Here is a 20,812-nt window from a genome sequence, read left to right on the forward strand (position 1 = left end):
TGGAAACAGTCATTCACAAGTTAGCCACAAGTGGAGTTCCACTAAGAGTTACATATCTAAGTATTAGGAGGTGGGAGAGTTGCGGTCACAAGGGATTCTGGAGTGAATCATGTCAGAAGTAACTAAGTTATGAATTGCAGGAAATTGATAGATAGAAATAACCACAGCTGACCATGAAACACAGTCGTTGAGATAAAATTTTCCCATACGTACATATTATAGTAAATCTTACCAGTGCTAATGAGAACTCTGGCATTTGAATATTGGTTTAAAGAATAATGTAAAAGAGGGCTTCCTTGGTGGCGCAGTGGTTAAGAATCTGCCTGCCAATGCAGGGGACACGGGTTCGAGCCCTGATCTGGGAAGATCCCACGTGCCATGGAGCAACTAAGCTCGTGCGCCACAACTACTGAGCCTGTGCTCTAGAGCCCACGAGCCACATCTACTGAGCCCGCATGCCTTAACTGCTGAAGCCCGTGCGCCTAGAGCCTGTGCTCCCCAGCAAGAGAAGTCACCGCAATGAGAAGCCCATGCACTGCAACGAAGAGTAGCTTCCGCTCGCAGCAACTAGAGAAAGCCCGTGTGCAGCAGCGAAGACCCAATGCAGCCAAAATAAATAATTAAATAAAATTTATTTTAAAAAAAGAATAAAAAAGGAAGATAGAGAGTGGCTAAAAGCTAGGCTTTGGAAAATGAACCCAGTAGAGCCATTGGTCACTTTATAAAATATACTCAGCGGAATGTGTAAGTGCAGAAGTTTTCTGCTTTTTAGCAGAGATATGCATGAGATGTCATATATGCTTGTGTGTGTGTTCCGGAAGATTTGAGAAGTCAGAACTTTTTAGGGGGGCATAAAATGTGTGAACTTAAGCCCATGTTATAAAGGTTAAGAGAAGGTGACTGAAAAAGGTCTGTGTTGAATCTTAATTGTTTTATTTTTTATCGTTTATCTCCTGTAGATTAAAGTTGTTGGTCCAACACAGACTTGTTTAGATTTGAAATAAATATTACTGGTTTCTCTGTGTTGCAGTTAGCTTCTCATTCTGTGTGCGTCCTTTTATTGTTTATTAGGCAGGATCAGTGCTTGGCTCTTGTCCCTGTAAGGTCCTTAGGACTTTGAGAAGAAAAATAAAATCTCTACAAAAGCTTGAGCCCTTTTGTTGTTATACTTTTGAGAATGAATGCAGTTCTTTTAACTACAGTCTGGTGAAAGGGACACTAGTTTTGCACCTTAACACATGACTGCAGAAAAGGGAAGCTAGTATCATTGAGTTCTCCTTTTTGGTTGCCAGGGCAAATTTTCTTTAAAAAAAGAACTCCAGTCCTGAGGAGTTAATGCCTTGACTGGCACTGTGTATTTGCCCAGGAATTGGAGGTGTTACCTTTTGTTTGCTGGGGCGCGCTGGTGGACAGGAAGGCAGTGTGCAGAGGGAAGGGAGTTGAAGCGTGTGCTCTCTCCCTCCTCTCCTCCCTCCCCTGAAATGCCCTTTGTTATATCTACTTCTGACGTCACACGCCTGAAAATACCTGGTTGAATTTTTCCCCTTGAGGAGAAAAGCTTCAGTAGCTTTCATTTCATTGTTGTGCTTCTCTTCATGCCTAAGGCGTTGACATAGAACAGAGCTAGGAGTGGAAATTAATGTCATATGCAAGGGAATTTGAACAGAGAACAACCATCCTTTCTTCTCTCTGGTGATTTTTCCTACATGACTGAACATGAGTGCTGTTTATGACTGAATGTGAGTGAACATTTTCTGTTTGTTTTATGAACTAAAACTTTAAAATATGCTCCAGGGAGCTCTGGCCCTCACTGCTCCTATATGTGAACCATCTACAGGCCTCTGTCCTGAACATGAATTTTCTTACCGTTGGTTACAACCCCAATCCCTAGTACTGTGTGTCTTTGCTCCCCATTTGCAACCTAAGTGTACACCCTATTGGTTCTCCCTGCAAAATGTGTCCATTTCTCTCCATCTCTGCTGTCACCACCCAGGTCCCAGCTGCTGCTCTTTCTTCTCGGCATGACTGTAGCCTCCGAAATGTTCTCCCTGCTTCCATTCCTGCCTGTCTATAGTCTATTCTCCATACTATAGCCCAGGTGAACAATCAGTCAGACCATGCCATCTCACAGCTGGAAACTCTGCAGTGATTCCTGTGGCACTCACAATCTGATGTAAATCCCCACCATGCCTCACAGCACCCTCCAGATCTGATCCTGCCCCCATTTGCCAACTCCTACCACTCTCCCCTTTGCAGCTGCAAGATTTCAGATTTCAGCCACGTTGGCTGCCTTTCTGCCGCTTGAACAGTTGAGCTCCTTCTTACCTCAGGGCCTTTGCACTTACTTTTCCTCTGCTTCAGACATCTTCCTGAATCTTCACACAGTTGGCTACTCCTTGGCTTTTAGGTCTTAGCCCAGAGGTCACATCCTTAGAGATGTTTTCCCTGACCTATCATTTTTGTTCCTCCACTCATTCTTTTTCTCATTAACCAGTTTTTTGTTTGTTTGTTTGTTTGTTTGTTTTTTGCGGTATGCAGGCCTCTCAGTGTTGTGGCCTCTCCCGTTGCGGAGCACAGGCTCCAGACGCTCAGGCTCAGCGGCCATGGCTCACGGGCCCAGCCGCTCCGCAGCATGTGGGATCTTCCCAGACCGGGGCACGAACTCGTGTCCCCTGCATCGGCAGGCGGACTCTCAACCACTGCACCACCAGGGAAGCCCAACCTGTTTGTTTTTGTAATGCCTTTGAACAGTAAATTAAACTACCACATTTGCCTACTTATTTTCTGCATTCCCTACTAGAATGGCGGCTCCTGAAGAGAAAGGGCTTAATATACCTTGTTCACAGCTCTGTATTGTAAGAACAGTGCCTCGCCATGAGTCAGCCCTTAATAAAATTGGAGTGAATGACCTCAAGTAGGTTACCCAATGTATCTAAACTACATTTATCTATTTTCAACAAGTAGGGATAAGTGTGCCTTGCATGTAGTAACCATTATAAGTTTATTTCTTTTCTTTCCTTTGACCTTATGGCAGCAATCTCCCCTCACTCATTTGGTAATGAGATGCTGGCTTGTGAATTCTTTTGTATTTCATCTTTATAATTTTTTTTAAGTGCCAGCATTTTTTTTCCTTAACTACCAGGGTCTGTAATCTCTTCTGTGGCTGGGGATCGTACCTTTATGCAGAATTATATCCCTCAAGAGTTTTGCATACAGGTGCTAGTAAGGATTTATTGGATGATGAAGGATAGAACAGAAAGGATAGAATAGAAAATTTCAGAAAAGAGAATGTTGTGATTCCAAGATGTGACACTGGAGGGAAGGAACATGGTTTGAGAAGATGGGAAGCTCTCAGAAATCCTGACTGCAATGTAAAATCACCTGAATGAGGAAGAAACAAGTTATATAAAGAAATCTTAGTGCTCGCTTCAGCAGCACATATACGAAAAATGGAACAATACACAGACGATTAGCATAGCCTCTGCAGAAGGATGACATGGGGGAAAAAAAGAAGAAAAATCTTAAAGGAAAGGCACATTACCTTTCTACCTTTCTGTGAGCCCAGTTCTGAAAAAGAAGCAGTTGTTGAATGTGAATAATGGAAAGAGAGAGGGGAATGAGAAGGGTACAGAAATCACACTATGATACATTGATACACGCAGCATTTGGAAGTACTAGGAACACTTCTAGGGGGGCTGGGATTGCTGCTTCAGATAATTGAAGGGGTGTCAGGTGGAAGAGGGTCACCCTTCCTTCTGTATGATATTAAGGAGGGCAGTTAAGAGATGAGTAGAAAGAAGTTGCAGCAAATATGAGTGGTCCTTCCAGCAGGGCTTTCCAAGGATGCTGTGGACTGGTACAAGTTACTCATTCATACAGGTGTTTGAGCTTAGGTCAGACATACTTAACAGGTATCTTTTTACTCATTAGTACTGTTTTTTAACCTTCCTCTCACATAAGCACTGTCAGGGTCCTTGTTACGGACTGAATTTCGTCCCCCCAAAATTCGTATTGTTGAAGTCCCAACCCCCAGTGTGACTGAATTTGGAGATAGGGCCTTTATAGAGGAAATTAAGGTTAAGTGAGGTCATAAGAGTGGGGCCCTAATCCAGTATGACTGGTGTCCTTATAAGAAGAGGAGAGACACCAGGGATGCCCAGGCACAGAGAAAAGGCCACATGAGGACACAGTGGGAAGGAGGCCATCTGTAAGCCAAGGAGAAGCCTCAGGAGAAGCCAGCCCCACTGGCACCTTGACCTTAGACTTCCAGCCTCCACCCAGAACTGTGAGAAAATAGAATTCTCTTGTTTAAGCTACTAGTCTGTGGTATTTTGTTATGGCAGACCTCACAAACTAAACACAGCCCTGCATTCCTTGGCATGATGCACTGGGATTTAAAGTTATGGGAAACCCAGATAATGGTGAATTTTGCTTTTGAACCCCGAGATTCTACAGTTTGTTGTAACTAATTGTATTTCAAAAGTAATGTGCACTACTGTGCTTAGGAGGATATTATTGATCGCTTGATACAGAATGGAAGAAGAGGTATTTATTTTAACTTCTTTTGACTTTTATGAAAAACTCAAGATTCCGAAAGATGTTTTCATTTACTAAATAGCACATTAAGAAGAATAGTTAATGCATAATAATATAGAAATACCTTTATTAACATGCATTAATTATAAGATTTGCTTCTATTTGAAGCGACTACTGATAATGATCCTAAAGATAAGTCAGGACTGACAGTGTGACATCAGTTGTTTTTTCAGCACTTATCTACCAAAATCACTTACTTGTCAGAGTGCTTCTCCTCAATGGCAACCTGAGGAAAACAGCATTAAAGTCAACTTGCATACTCTTTTCTTTAGTAATAAATATAAATGATTCCAGAAATATTTATACATAATTACCTTCTTTCTTTTTTAATGAAAATAGGATAATACTGTACTTTTTTTTTTTTTTTTTTTTTTTTTTTTTTTTTTTTTGCTGCCTTGCTTTTTTCTCTTCTATGTTGCTTGCATAATTTGTTATTATATGAATTTGCCAAACATCTGTGTTTTTTTTTTGGTTTGTTTTTTAGTTGTGAGTTAAGTTTTATTTGGGGCAAAATGAGGACTGTAGCCCAGGAGACAGCATTTCAGATAGCTCTGAGAAACTGCTCAGAAGTCAAACCTCTGTTAATGGACATTTTATCCTAAAATTATATGTTTAAAAGTTGAGGAACAGGCTTCCCTGGTAGCGCAGTGGTTGAGAGTCCACCTGCCGATGCAGGGACACGGGTTGGTGCCCCGGTCCGGGAAGATCCCATATGCCGCGGGGCGGCTGGGCCCGTGAGCCATGGCCGCTGAGCCTGCGCGTCCGGAGCCTGGCCTCCACAACGAGAGAGACCACAACAGTGAGAGGCCTGCGTACCGCAAAAAAAAAAAAAAAAGTTGAGGAGCTTACCGTTTATGCTGCCTCCCAAATGAATCCTTCCTCTGAGTTCTGTATAAATAAAATGTGGTGCTGATTATACCATAAAATTTTTCATATATATGTTCCAGACGCTTATTTAAAAATTAATTTAACTTATTAGATTTTTCCACTATAAATATATTCAATGTGCTCAGTAATTGTATTACAGAGTGGCTTGTCTTATTAAATAAAGTTCGTGGTCAGTTGTGTAACTGCTGCTCAGCTGCCCTGTGATGCTGCCTGTGCGTACAGTTTAGTTGGCTCAATGCTGGTGTGAGAGCAGGACAACAAAACTTAGACTGGGCTGTTTAGTTTTGGTTTCCTGGAATGGTTTTCACAGTTCTTATCCTCATCTCTTTGACACTTTTTTGTTGTTTTTTCACCAATTAATAAGCAATATTTTTCATTAAAGAGTATATTGCCTTTTATACTTACTCCAGTCTGGGTGTTTTCTTAAAGCAGTTATTAATTGGTTTGCATATTCATTGATTTGAAAGAAACCAACGGTCATACAAAATGGTGTTCTGTAAGTCTTGGGACATTTCCTTCTCGAGTCATCTTTCTTGTTATAGTGTCATTATCATGATCATTATTTGAAGAAGCCATTGTTGCGGTAGCATATGACTCATATTGAGTATGGCCACCAACTTCTCTGGAATAGTTTGTTCTTCATCCCATTTAACGTCCCAAGAGAATGCCTGCAGACATCACCAAGATCCCCTCGTAGCCTGTGGATTATTATTTTTCTACTGGGGAATGTGGAAGCCTTTAGCTAAAAATCCAGCTAAGGCCTGTTTACTTGGCAGTGCTCAGAGCGCTGCCTTTCCGCTGAGGTGGGGGAGGAGAGCTGGGCAGCGTGGCCCACGTGCATCCAGTGACTTCAGCTGTGGAGTGTTGCCTGCACACCCTGCTTTGCTCAGAAATCTCCTGAACATCTCCTTCTGGAAGATATGTATGTAGGTTATAGTATCTTTGCTCTCTTTGCTAACTGTTTACTCCGTGCCTCATATTTGGTATTTTGAATCTGTTTTTTGGACATTGTTATTTGATCTTCTAGCCAACTCTGTCAGATGAGAAATTTTAGGTTTGAAGTGGTTAGGTCACTTGCTCAAGTTCATATAACTATTATGGAGAGGCTGGCACTTGAACCCAGGACAGTCTGATTCACATAACACTATGCATTTGGATCATGTTTTATATTGTACCAGATCATTGTGCATTTCTGTGCATTCATTCATACCGTAAGTATTAAGCATCTGTGATGTGCTAGGCACTGTCTGGATGCCAGAGATATTTCAGTGAATAAAACAAGCAAAATACGTACCTTTAGTGAGAGAAGACAGACAGAAAATAAATAAGTAAATAGTGTATTGGAAGGAGGTGTTAAGTGTTATGAGAAGCATCCTGACAAAAACATAACAGTGGGGATCTGGTATCCTAGAGAGGGGACTGCATTTCTAAATGGGATACACAGGGAGCCAGGATAGGCCTTACTGAGGAGATGATAGTTGTATATGTATTTAAAGGAAGTAAGGGAATGCACCCTTCAGTATCTGGGGAAAAAATGTTCTAGATGGGGGGATAGCAGGTACAGGGGTCCTGAGGTGGGAGCCTGCCTGGATGTTGGAGGAGTGGAGGAGGGGTCAGTGTGTGCAGAGCACAGAGAGGGGAGAGTAGGGGCTGGGTGGGGGGCGCTGGGGGGTGCCTTACAGGCTATCGTAAGAACTCAGGCTTCTACTCTGGGTAGAACCAGCCTTTTGAGCATGTAAATAAATGGAAAGTCGATACATAGATAGGAGAATGTTCTCATCTAGTCAGCATTACACTTTATTTTCTTTCTGTGTAATAGAACTCAGAAGGATTCGTTTGTAGAGACAGCATAAATGGTTAAGTTCCCCAACTTTTAAACCTATAAGCTTAGGATAAAATCTCCATTAACAGAGGTTTGGTTAAATGACGTATGGCACAGTCATATAACAGAGGAAGCACAGTGTTGGTCTTAACTAGAGTTTTGGATTTGTCAAGTGGTTAAGGTAAGTGGAGAGAGGGGCTTGACGGGATATAAGCAAGAGGGTGAAGATGATGACATTTAAGCTGACTGTGGCGTTTAAATTGGGTCAGGAGGCAAGCGAAGACATGGGGGGAAGGGGAGGTCATACGAGGGAAAGTGGCAAAGTGGCAGGACCAAAGGATGCTAGGTCCTGGGGCGTCAGAGGCTCATTGGGGTCAGGGTGCCAGTGGGAGAGAGCTAGACATACAGGAGGTGGTGATTTGTCAGTGGTGTGTATGAAACTAAGGTTATGGAGGAGTTACGGTTGCTGGTAATGAGAAGGCATTTGGTAAGATCTTGGAGTGTGTGATTACGGGAGGGTGGAGGACAAGATCATTTGGAAAAAAGCGTGCAAAGAAATGAGGCCAGGATGGTGGCAGGATTATCAGCATGGGTATTGAAATCACTAGGAGTTGAGAGAGGATGTGACAGTGACAGTGAGCTAGGAGCTAAAGCCATCAGCAATTCAAGGGCTGTGGCCTGAGCCACCCAGAATGGCAACAACTGTTAACAGGGCTCATGCTTTCTGTGCGTCTCATCTTTCCTTTCATTTAGTCTTCATTTCTGAATTTGTCTTTCTCTTTTCTTCCCTGAGTTCCTCTAGTTTCTGCTTCGCTGCTGCCTGTTATCTGGCCATCTTGTCTATGAGCTGTTTTGTGATTTTCCTTTAAAATTGCAATTGCCTCACTGAGTTAAAAAAAAAAAAAAGGTGCTATTTTGGGTTATAATTTTCCCCTTATCCACTTCCGTGGCAACATTTTTTCCTGCTGCGTTTTCTTTGTAGCGAGTTTTGCTGTTCTTTTCCACAGTTTTATATAATCTTTTGCATGGCTGCTCTTTCTGTTCTCTTGGTTGTTGTTCAGTGGAATGAGCTTGCTTTTCCTGGCAGGAGACAGCTGTGAAGGGAGAGGGTGCCCAGGCTGTGCCCTCAGGCTCCTTCCTCTCTGCACTGCCCTGAGGCACTGTTTCTTTCCCCCTCTGCCTCACAGAGCCTAGCCTGATGTAGGAGAGTTCCCCCTCCAGTCCAGACGTCCCCCGTCACTCCATTGGTTCCCCAGTGCATAAGGCATCCCCTTCCTCTTAGGGAAAGGTGGCACTTTCAGAGATGAGCAGCCTGGGGCCCCGAGCATGGTCCAAGCCTCTGCTCTCCACCTCGCTCAGCAGAGTGTCTGCTTCCTGTCAGCCCTGCCCCGGTCCCCCTTGGGAATCACCATCATCTCCTGGTGGCACACACTTGCTGGTGACATTTTGGCGCTCTGCCTCCCCTATTCTCCTCTGCAACACCCCTGTTTCCTATCCCATCCCCATGGCTTCCCACTCACGATCTGCTCTTTTCTGTTTCTTCTGGCCACATGTACATATTTTTGAGAATTCTTTTGTGGTCTTAATTTCTCTGAAAATGTAGCTTACATGGATTTTCTTTTTTCCTGCCTCTCTGTTCTGTATGGCTTGAGGAGGGAAGAAGAGGGAAGATTCAGGAAAAAACTTGTACCATGTTCCTATAGGAAGCAGAAATCCATTTGCAGTGTTTTAGCAAAAACATGTGAGCAGCAGGGTCTTGCAAATAAAACTGATTAGAGAGCTTCCCTGGTGGCGCAGTGGTTGAGAGTCCTCCTGCCGATGCAGGGGACACGGGTTTGTGCCCCAGTCCGGGAAGATCCCACATGCCACAGATTGGCTGGGCCCGTGAGCCATGGCCGCTGAGCCTGTGTGTCCGGAGCCTGTGCTCCGCAACGGGAGAGGCCACAACAGTGAGAGGCGCGCGTACCGCAAAAAAAAAAAAAAAAAAAAAAAAAAAAAAAGTATAAAAAATTTTGAGGAATCACTGCCATATGAGCTGGAGGTGAACTTCCTCACATGGCTAATGCTCAGGCTGCTTTTGGAGCAGACTGTCGGGCCATCCGGTGGATGACAGGAAGGAAACTCATCCAGGAGGTGAGGAGGGCCAAGGAGGTCTCAGGAAGGCTGGAGAACCGCAAGGAGTAAGGCTGCCCCGCTGGCAAATCCCCCTGTGTTAGCTGAGTACACAGATCACTTACTCAAGGGGTCACGTCCTCCTCTTGGCCTCTGTTACTCCCGATTCTCGACTCTGAGCAGGTCAGCTGAGCAGGGCTACATGATAAGATGTTAGGACTGAACATCTTTGCTGAGACAGAGCTTGCAGTGTTCTGGCCATCTTAGAAATCCGAAGTACTGTTTACATACAGTTTTCAAATGGCTTGTTTTTGCACTTTGTTCATTTTTAAGAATCATGACTTTAGATTTAACTCTTTATTAGTCTACAGTAGCTTTTAAATGCCCTAAATTTCTACTTTGTTAGCCTGTGTGCCTTTCTCCCTCTAAGTATTTGGAAAGAAAACCAATGAGAAATTTAAAATTAAATGTGTTCTAAATGGGAGATTGCTTCATGGAAGCAGGACTTGCCTGCAAGTGTTGGAGTGCCAGGAAGGAGGGCACAGTAAACCAGCAGGCTTGGCCCCGAGGCACAGGCTTCACCTTGAGCTTCTCAGCTCAAGACTCATCCTTTAGAAGATCCTTCAGTTTCCTCCCCACCGTTCACATCAGTTCTTTTACCCACAGAGAAGATAAGCTCCCTATTCAGGTCACAAGACAGAGCATGAGATAGAGAACCTATTGGAAAAAAGCCCATAATTATTTTAGTAGCTTTGTTTCAGATTCTCTAAGGAGTTTTTCTACTTAACATGTGCTTTTTAGAATTATAATATACTTTTCTTGGACCTAGTTCACTTGATTATTTTTCTCAGAACCTTTTTGTGTTGAAACTTATTTTCAACTAGCTGATATATTTTCTCATGATACATTATCCTATGCACCTTGTACTGTGTAATGAGCCCAACCTAATGATTCTAACTCTGATTATAGTAAACGTACCAGTAATAGCATCTCGTGTTCTTACAGAAATCTATGCCATTTTGAAAATGTTTTTATATATATCATCGTCTGTAATATTTCAACCCACCCTTTAAAATAGGTAGAGTGTTTGATAGGTGAGGAAAGAGTTGTCTAAAACAGAATTTGTTTTTATGAATATTTAGTTGGGGTTTTTTCCTAGTTGTTTCTTACTTGTGTGTATACACGTCACTGTCAGGTGGTAGCTGAGTTCGCTCCTAATTAGGGGTTATAACTGTCTTGTGTCAGTGGATATTTATCATTATCTCTACAATTCTCATAACTATATCAGAGTTTATTAAGTTTCAACACCCTCCTACAGCACGGTTCACATTAATATATATTAATAAGAATATTCTTACTGTTCATTTCTGACTTTCAGGAGAAAAACATTAAGCCACTTAATACTGTTTGCTCTCATTTATTGAACTGTTTCTGTTTCCAGTACAAGGTGCTTACATACATTGTCCTCAGTTGAAGTTCATCATAACTGAGGAAGAGGTGATTCTCCCCCTGCTTGACTGGTGAGGCAGTTACAGCTTGGAAAGATGAGGTCAGTTGCCCAAGGTCAGCAGCCAGCAAGAAGTGAGGTCAGATTTCCAAATGAGACTGTCTGGCTCCCAGGCTTCTTGCTGGTCAGTGTTTCACTACTTCTTCTTCCTCAGTGTGATGTGGGTGAGACCAAGTCAGGATCTCAAAACCACTCGTCCAAGGGTTTTAATAACCATTATTTCTTTTCTACGATTGACAGTTTCAACTGTGAATTATTTTGGGTTGAGCAACAGAGATATTTTGTGCTAAAAGAGCAAGCAGTTGTATTCTGTTCTCCGTTGTTTGGAGACATTTCTTTGAAGGCGCACATGCCTGTTAGGGCTGGCCCAGGAAGCCCAGCCACTCTCAGTGGTCAGACATAATCCTCCCTGGTCCCCAGGGCACTCTGACAGGTGGTGACATTACACAGCCCCTGATGCCAACTGTTGCCTACAGTTGTACAGGGGAAAAAAAATACCCTTTGCTATGAAGCGTCCACTAGATGGCAGCAGACTCACATGGAACAGAATGGGTGTTTGGTACTAAAAATAATGGAGAGCCAGAAAGGGGATGGTTTGGGTTTTGTGGAAATAATAATGCACCTTTTCTGGATGTGTAGGAAATAGTGTTATCTTTACGTCATGAAAAATGTAATATATACTGTAAAGTCACCTCTCTAGAAGTCATGGTGCAAATAGTTGCAGATTGTAGATAATGCAAAAATAATTTGTTCATTGTATTGTTGTAGAGGTGCATCTTGATTTAATCCTATCTCAGTTTATCAGTATCAGGTGAATTTTTCTTCAAGTAACTGTTTATGCTTATGTAAAAAATTTGTTCCTTAATTTTTATGTTTCACAGGGTTTTTTTTCTTTCAAATTAGACATATGCCAATAAAAATGAATATGACTGCTTCAAAAATTCACAGTATTCCAGGCGAGGTAATGAAATGAAACCCAGTAGACATGACCTGGAAGAAGCTAGGAATGATTATCAGTTTTTCCAGATCACCATCCTGTTTGTCATCTACCTAGAAACCTCTTTTTTATCTCTCTCTCTCTTTCTCTAAACTAATTTTGCTTAAACATTTTTGAACATGGTCAACTTGAGTAAGGCAAGAGATCCTCTGAACCACTATCCTAAAACTAGGAGATAGTCAAAAACTGGATAGTAATAAAATAATAGATTGGTAACGACATAGTTACTCTACAAAAATGTTCATCCAATACAATGAAAAAGTAACCATAATTGTTTCTAAATTAATGTGAGAAGAGCAGCAATTGAAAATAATAACCCATACAAGCCAGCACCTATGATGTACTGGTAACATTCTTTCTGAAAATTGCAGAAATCCAACCTAGTATACATGCATGATCAGTGGAAGATTTGCAGCGTTGTTCAGTTTTGTGTGAAACAGACAACATAGTGAGTACTTAGTACCCTCAAGTACCATACTGAATTGAGTTTGTGAATACAAAGTTTTAGGAATTTTAACTAGTTTAGGACAAGGATCGGCCAATTTTTACTATAAAGAGCCAAATAGTAAACATTTTAGGCTTTGCTACCCACGTATGGTCTCTTGTGTATTCACTGTTGTTTTGTTTTTTGTTAACCCTTTCAAAATGTAAAAACCATTCTTAGCTGGAGGGCTGTACAAAACTAGGCTGGAAGCCCCGACAGGTCATAAATGGCTGACCCTGGTGTAAGAGGGTAATACTGGTCATATGTAAATTGATGTCGCTGGAATCTTGCCAGTTCATAAGACCTGAAGAAAGGACAGGTGTTTATTTCCTGATCAGCTTCAGTAGGATGGAAGAATCCTTGTGGTCCACTGGTAGGACTTGAAATGTACTTTGAACACTACTTGCAACACCTAAGCATCTCAGCTCAACTCCTATTAAGTTACTCCAAGTTAGCACAGACTTATTTTTCCTTTGTTTGCTTTGGCAACTATCATACACCTGGATTATGAAATGATCTTTTTAAAAGCCTTTTACTTTTAGCCCTTTTAGCACATTGAAAAATACTGTTCTAGAAACTAAGAAATCTATATTCTAATCCCAGCTCTTCTACTTAAATAGCCATAGTTTCTTGGACAAATCAGTTATTCTGTTTGGTTCTCAACTTCATGTATATAATAGAATTGAACTAATGCCATATAATAGTACTCCTAAATTTGATTCAGTAATTTCAAATTTATGTTTCCGTAGGCCCTTTATCACCTGATCAGATGATACGTTTACTTGATCCTCAAGTTTAGAGCTATACAAAGTAAAGATATACAAGTAAATGAGTGTTGATGTCCAGAAACCCTTCACTGTGCCCGGTGGATAGTGGATGGCCAGACCATGTCTAATGAATGAGTAATAAAGGAGCATACCTACCTTTCTTAGCTTTCTTCTTATATATGCCTTGTGTTTTAGAAATACATATGACTTCTTACGTAGGATTCAGTCTTTCTAATGCTCTTTTGTTGTTCAGTTTAAAAAATACTCGTTGAGTGTGAACAATATGGTGGGTTCTAGAGATACAGTAATAAACAATGGATACCTAGTTCTTGCCTTTAAGGAGTTTACCCTTGTGGTTGGGGGAACCAGTCGGTAATCTGATCATTTCAAGTTATGTCTGAGTATGGTATTAGAGGTTTGAATCTCCAAAACAAAGTGTCTAGTGTCTTACTTCAAAAACAATACAAATGCCACCTCTGTTAAGGCTTTTTGGATTGTCCTTCAATTGAATGCCTATATTATAGGTCCTTGCTTGAACCATTATTATAACATTTATATAATGCACCTTTTTTTCTCCTTTTCTAGATTACATGCTGCCTGAGTGTAAGGGGCCTTGTCTTACATTTGTATTCATGAAAAACATCTAGCAGTCATTAATGCACTCTGTTAGGCAAAACATAATGGTTGCGTTTCTAAGAAAGTTCAATTTATGAGATACTGTGTTATTAAAATTATTGTTTCAGAGTGAGAAGAAGGTTGTCAGCTAAAGCATTTGACTTGTGAAGAACTTCAATATTTATGAAACCTAAATAGCACTAAGTAAATCTAGCTTTTGATTACAAGTAGCTTGTTTTATGAGTCTGGCCTTTCTTTTTGTGATTGTTACTAGGACTCTGACTATTAATCACCTGCATTACTCATAATGGAGGTAAGCAAAGCTCAAAGACTCTTAGACTAGTTTAACAACCAGTTTTTTCCCCTAAGACTGGTTCTGTAATGATGCTTCCCAGTGGTCATGGTATTATAAACCAAAAAGAGCCAATGTAATAAGAATTTGGGGTATCAGATGACCAAAAATAAACGTCCATTATAGTTCATACCTTTTGTTTCCGATAATGAACATATTTCCCTTTTTGCATACTTAAGCTCAAAAAAATTAAAAAGCCCCTGTCTAACATGGTGCCGCTTTCACTCACAACCTGAACTCCTCTCCCATCTCTACAGATGGGTAGGACCAAGGCCTGTTTATTTCCTGCATCCAGTGCCAGGTCTAGTGGGTGATTTCCAGTCCATTCCTCCTCTGCTTCTACCAGATGGAGGTGTGATTATATTCCTTATTTGGATATTGTCTGTAAATCACCTCAAGGGATGGAAGAAAATTTGCAAGTGAGTGATTAGGTGTAAATGTGAACTATTTCTCTTCACTTTTGCCCCTTAGTTCCTAAGTCTGAGTGTTCTTTCTGGTTGTGGGTGAAGCAGCACCGTGGAGTGGTGGTTCTTTGAGAGTGTGAAGATCCCATGGGGCTGCAGTTCACCTTCCCAAGATACTCTCTCAGATGACACCGTAATTGGGTCTTCAAAAGGCCAGTAAAAATTCTGGAAGTCCGGCAGCTTCCAGATAATGGAGTACTGGGAGACCAAGGAATCCCATTGTCCTTGGAAGTTCTGTTAATTTTTTTTTCCCTGTAAATTGAATATCTTGATCAAAGGCACTGGTGTGTAGAATACCATGATTGTGCCTAATATATGGATAGGAAGCTGGTAGAATCATGGCGGGAGGGCAGTGGAAGAAGCATAACAAAATCCATAGCACTGCTGTTTCAGTGAGTATAAAATTCCGCCTCCACCACGAGGGAAGGAGTATCATCATCTTGCCACTGGGTGACTGGCTCATAGCCCCATAGATGGCGCCACATCACTTATTTACTTTTGATGCTGTTGCTGCAAATTGGTACATGGCATTTCCAGTAATCCTGCTAATCTGAGAAAGGGGAAGTCCAGTTGGTGAGCCTACCTGTGGTTTTTATTCCTAAACCATTGCTGGTTTATTAGTCCAGTGAACAAGTGCTGTAGAAGTTGGGGTGAGGGGCAGGCTGGTTAACATACATAGAGCAAAATCTAGAAAGAGATAAACTAACAAGGTAACATAACACCTAATACATAGCAGGCAGCTCAGGTCACTGGGTCACCTAGTATACCACTGTTTACTTTTTATCCAGGGCTTAGTAGCAAAACTAGAGCTGTTCCTCAAAAGATAACATTGGTTTGCCAAAGAGAGCATGATCTTGCTCCAAGATTCTAAGGGACTCCTGTGGGTTTTTTTCTTCCTAGTGGGACTTGCCACTAGTGTTATACAGAACTCTGAAATTGCACAGGCCCTTGAGTTACCATTGGATCAACCGGGTCATTAAAGCCAAGTTGTAGAGCTGCTTGTACCAACACTTGAACTAGCTGGATAGCCTTTTCTTTTGCGGAGCTGAAGCCAGAGCTGGCAACGTTTGGGGGCATTCAGTAAAATGGGTTGGAGCCACATAAAAAGTCTCACTAAGCACTGTTTCCCTATTTGTATTTGAGACTGCAAAGAAAAGCAATTTGTCATTTACTTTGCAGGAGTATGCAGTGATCCATACGGATTAATGGACCAAGATTCTTCACCAAAGAAACAGGGTCCTCTATTTTCATGGAATTTATCTTCTATCTACTGGCATACTTCCATCCTTCCAAGGCATCTAAGAGTGCATGTTGCTTCGTGCCTTTCAGATCCTAAAAGCACATGTAAGCAGTGTGTTGGACTAGCGTAGTGTCCCACTGGAGGAGAGGATCAACAACCTTGACACCTAACTTGTAATACGGAGATAAAGAGTATATATAACCCTAAGATAAGACTGTGAAGGCTCTACGCCATCCCATCCAGTTGAAAACAAACTCCTTCTCGTGTTTTCTACTTTTTAGGATAGAGCAAAAAGTATTTACCGTATCAGCAGGTTTATACAAGTATCAGCAGGTTTATACAGGGTGCCAGAGATTGTGACGATCTGTTCTAGTAAATAGATCACATTTTGAGGAGCACTGCAGTTGGAGTCACCATTTGAATAAGCTTTTGCTGGCCATCATAACTCTTTGCCTTCTGCATCCTCCAGCCAGGCCAGTTAAATGGGAATATGGGAATAGGGGAGGCTTCACCCTGCTCAGCTTGTCAGGTCTTCGGAGGCCTTTCTGAGCAGTACACAAGAATAGGTGTTGCTCCTGGTTTTCTGTTTTGTTGGAGTATTGTGCCCTCACGGGCTCCCGGTTATCTCTTCCTTTGCATATAAGCCCTCACTCAGGGAGAAAGGGTGAAAATGGGTTGCTGAGTGTATCTGTTTACAAAAACCAGGGAAATAACCACTTGGTAGACTTAGGCTCCTTCCCACTGGGCCTATCAGAAGCATGTCTACTTAAATTTTTTAAGGGCGGAACAGTTTTATATAGCGTTCATACAGTAAAGTTATTTATCCTTTCCAGGATTGATATTCTTTTCAATCTTTCTTTTGCTATTCATGTTTTCAGTGAATATTATCAATTTTTAAAGTTCCTGTTCCTGGCCGATTTTTGTACTGGCTTGTCTGACCTTTTCTCAGTTATTTCTGATTCTTTCTACATGATGGACATTGCTCCTGCCTATGTCTTTACCTTTTTCAAGGCTTTTGTTTGTAATTATATTATCATCTGCTTATTCTTCTTGATTTTTACCAATCTGATATGTGTTGATTATCAATGAAGTTTAATTTCTCATATTTTTTTTGCTTGTTATAATTTTAAGATGATACCTTTTACCCATTTTTCATTGAGCTATTTTTATATTTCCAGTTTATAGGATTCTTTTCTATATTAGGGATATTAACCCCTTTACTCATTATATGCTGCAGGTATTTTCTCCCGTGTACACACACACACACGTTACTTATATATATTTGTAATGTAGATACATATTTTTCATGTAGTATTTTAAAATTTTGTGTATATTTTGCCAGTTTGATATATTTTCCTTCATGGTTTTTAGTTTTATATCATACTTGGATAATATTTTATACCTCATGCCAAGATCATAAATAAGACTGTGTAATAAATACATTTTTATAGTTTTATGTAGCAGTTTAATAGTTTCTTATGTTAATAATTTATTACAGATTTATTTTACTTCATGAGGTAAGCTAGAGTTCTCTGTTTTAACCCCCAAGTGGTTAGTCAGTTTTCCTGGTGTCATTTATTGAGCCATCTATTTTTTTTTTCACTTATTGTGACCTTTTTTAAAAGACAAGAGCCCTCTAGATATGTGATAAATGCCTGCATCAGTTTGTCTTATCAACATACTTTTTTTGAAAATAAAAGCTTTAAACCCCATAAGGTAGCCCAAGAAAATCTGTTGAGGTTAAGAAGGAAATATGTGACTAATTGGAAGCCGCCATGTTATAAAACAGCAAACAAAATTCCTCCACCTCACAAAAGAAAAATCTGTTACCGAAAAGAACTGCAAAAAGAAATTCCTTTGTAGGTAGCTGAATGGTTAACAGTTGCTATATGATTCCTCTCCAGTATTTATATTTTTCATCTTTGACTTGAAACCAATATTTATTACATCATCCTCAGTGAAAAAAAGTTATCCTGTGTTTCAGAATACAGTCATTCCTTTGATCCCATAAATAAATAGTGACTATTTAAAAGCATTTAAACTGTATAAATAAACGGTTATTTTAAATGAAAAGAATGGGTGGGTTGAATCATTTTTCTCTAGTTCTTGGAAGTGTGAAAGTTGCTTACTTTGAGATGGATTTTCAACTTGTTTCTACTTGACATTTTATTTGTGTATATAAATGCGTAAAACTAGGACCTCCCCTTTTGTAAAGAGCCCCTTTTTTTTTAATTACAGTGGTCATAGACTTCTGAGTGGTGAACTTAGCATGAAATATTTAAAACCTACAGAAGAGTAAAAGTATAGTACAGTGAATTTTTTATATACCCTTTACCTGGGTTCACCAGTTGCTGACATTTTTCAACTTTTGTTTAGTCTCTCTCTCTCCAGCTTCAAATTCAGGTTTTTCCAGTTGTCTGCACAACTTTTTTATAGTTTTTGTGGGTTTATCTTTTTTTTTTCCCTGATTCAGAATCCAGTCAGTTTTAGTGTTCTGTGTTTTTTAGTTCTTTAATTTAGAAAGCTTTCCTGCTTTCATACTTTTTTTTTGTTGACATTGACATTTTAAAAAGTACAGGCCAGTTGTTTTGTAGATTATCCCATAATTTAGATTGGTCTGATTTCTTTCTCATGATTAGATTTGGGTTAAATATTTTGGCAAGAAAAATACATAGGTCATATTGTGACTTTCTTGTTGCATTATGTCAGGAGGCTCATAATGCTAGTTTGTACCATTGGTGGTCCTAAATTTGATCATTTGTTTTATAAGCAACAGATTTATCTTCGATAAAGTTAACTCAAAGTAGTGACATCTGTGTGATGATAATTTGAGGTCATGTGAGTATCCCCATGGTTTTAGCATCCTTTGATCTTTGCTTGAATCACTTATTACATAGTTGAAAAATAATTTTTCTAATTTTGTTATTCCCCCTTCATTTATTAACTATAATTCATTCACCTTATATCCCAGTGAACTATGTAATTGTAACAATTATTTTCCTTACAATTTTTATGCCGGTAGAGTTACGTGAAAGTCCATGTGCCATTGTACTAAATGTTCTGATGGAATAGGGAAGACGATAATATTTTTGGCTCATAATTGCCGTTTCACATGGTAAGGTCCCCACACAAAACTCTTGAAAATAAATCCATTGTCTCTAATCTTGAGTTTTAATTAATTTAATTAATCTTGAAAATTAGTCCATTGTCACTAATTAGATTTGAATAAACCATTTCTTTTTTGTTTCTCAACTAATACTTCCTATATTTATCTCTGTTTTTCTGTCTTTTTCTAACTGTCCTATTGTTTGTATTAATTTCTATTGCCCTAACATTTGTAACAATTACACATTTATTTTCTATCATAATAGCTGCGGAAATACAGAGGACTCTGAATCAACTTGGAACACCTCAAGATTCACCTGAATTGAGGCAGCAGCTGTAAGTATTAATTAAACAACAAAAAGGAAATGGGAAAACCCACCTATTGTTATGTTCCTTTGATAGTGTGTAGTGTTATGTTTATTGGAGAAAACAGTGGAAAATTAATAAGGTTTTTCTGCTGCTACCTCATTTGTACTAAGCTTTTGTGTAGGTTTTTTCCTGTCCAGAGTGGGCAGATGTTTTTCTTTATTTTAAAGATCTGGCTTACTCTATCAAAGCAGAACTTGTTTGGTTAGCTTTTTTATACCTTTTAATAGGTTGTTTTTGATGGCTTTGAAAAACGGTACTCTGAGCTTCTCTATCTGTGTGATTCACTTCCCATAGCTAACAATCCATATGATGATTTTTATTTCACTTAGATTCAATGCATATCCAATATGAACTATGCCCCTAAAAGTTCATGTTTACATCTTTGAATTTCAGAAAGCATTAGCCTCTGTTTAAAAAAAAAAAGTTGTAATGAAGTTATCTAGTACATATTTGAATAAATTAACATGCTATTAGAAAAACAGCAATAATACTACGTGGTGTTACAGATTTTACAGAGTGTTTTTACACATTTTCTCATCTGAACCTTACAAAATTGGAGTGAGCTAGATAGATTAAAAGAACTATTTCCATTTTGCTTATAAGGAAAACATGTCTGTCTGGGGTTTGATGATTTGCCCAACATTATTCTGAACCTGAATCTTAAATCTTAGTTCAGCACTGTTAACAGCTACAAATTTCAAGTAATATATATGTAATAAGTGATATGCCAAACATTAGCTACAGAAGGAAAAATTTGCAAAGAAGAAATTAAGAGATAGGTAATAGTAATTCATATTTTTATGAAGTACAATTTGAGGAATTTGCAGTTGTTTCTAATTTGTATTGCATTTTTCTGCAGTGGATAGATATCAAGGAGCTAAACGTGCCCCAAATCTAAATAATAAACCATCATTTATTAAAATAAAGTAAAATGGAATAGAAACCATAATTCTTAATAGTTAATAATATTTTGCTAAGGTTAATAGTGGAGATTCTGAATATGTAGACATTAAAATCTTCTTTTAGAATTTTAATTATATTACTTTTTCTAAAGATTTTTTAAAGGCATATTAAAGATAGGGCACTTGGTAAATATATAAAAGTAGGGTATAATTCTTCCTTATCAGTCAAATACAGATATCTATACTAAAACATATTTTTACATAGTATCTCATTATTTTAAAGGATCCTAAGTGTGACCAATACATGTTTAAAATGAGAGATAATATATATGAGAAGTACTGATGTTGTGACTTGTAAAGCATCACATTAATACAGGCTTTTTTTTAGTGTTAATTTCTTTAGTTAGAGATCTTAGTTTTTACTTTATAAGCTAGCTAACAAGATAGATATAAATAGCTATATAATTTACCTCTTTTACTCTGTTCTGTTCTTTTTACAGAGAAGTGCTATTGTTTTTCCACAGCAAACTTAAATAATAGTAAATTCATATTATTACTCATGTCTCTGCTTTTTTTTTTTTTTTTTTTTTTT

The 20,812-nt window shown here is 39.3% G+C and overlaps 1 protein-coding gene across 1 annotated transcript in view; it reads left to right on the forward strand.

The window, feature by feature from the left end:
• Window positions 1–20,812, forward strand: part of STX7 (syntaxin 7) — a 49,763-nt gene that overhangs the window by 14,241 nt on the left and 14,710 nt on the right. The window contains exon 3 of the mRNA XM_007456534.1: window positions 19,216–19,285. Within this exon, the coding sequence (XP_007456596.1) occupies window positions 19,216–19,285 (70 nt within the window). The remainder of the gene's footprint in view (window positions 1–19,215; window positions 19,286–20,812) is intronic.

The sequence above is a fragment of the Lipotes vexillifer genome, unplaced genomic scaffold, assembly GCF_000442215.2.
Source record: "Lipotes vexillifer unplaced genomic scaffold, Lipotes_vexillifer_v1.1 scaffold438, whole genome shotgun sequence".
NCBI lineage: Eukaryota > Metazoa > Chordata > Mammalia > Artiodactyla > Lipotidae > Lipotes > Lipotes vexillifer.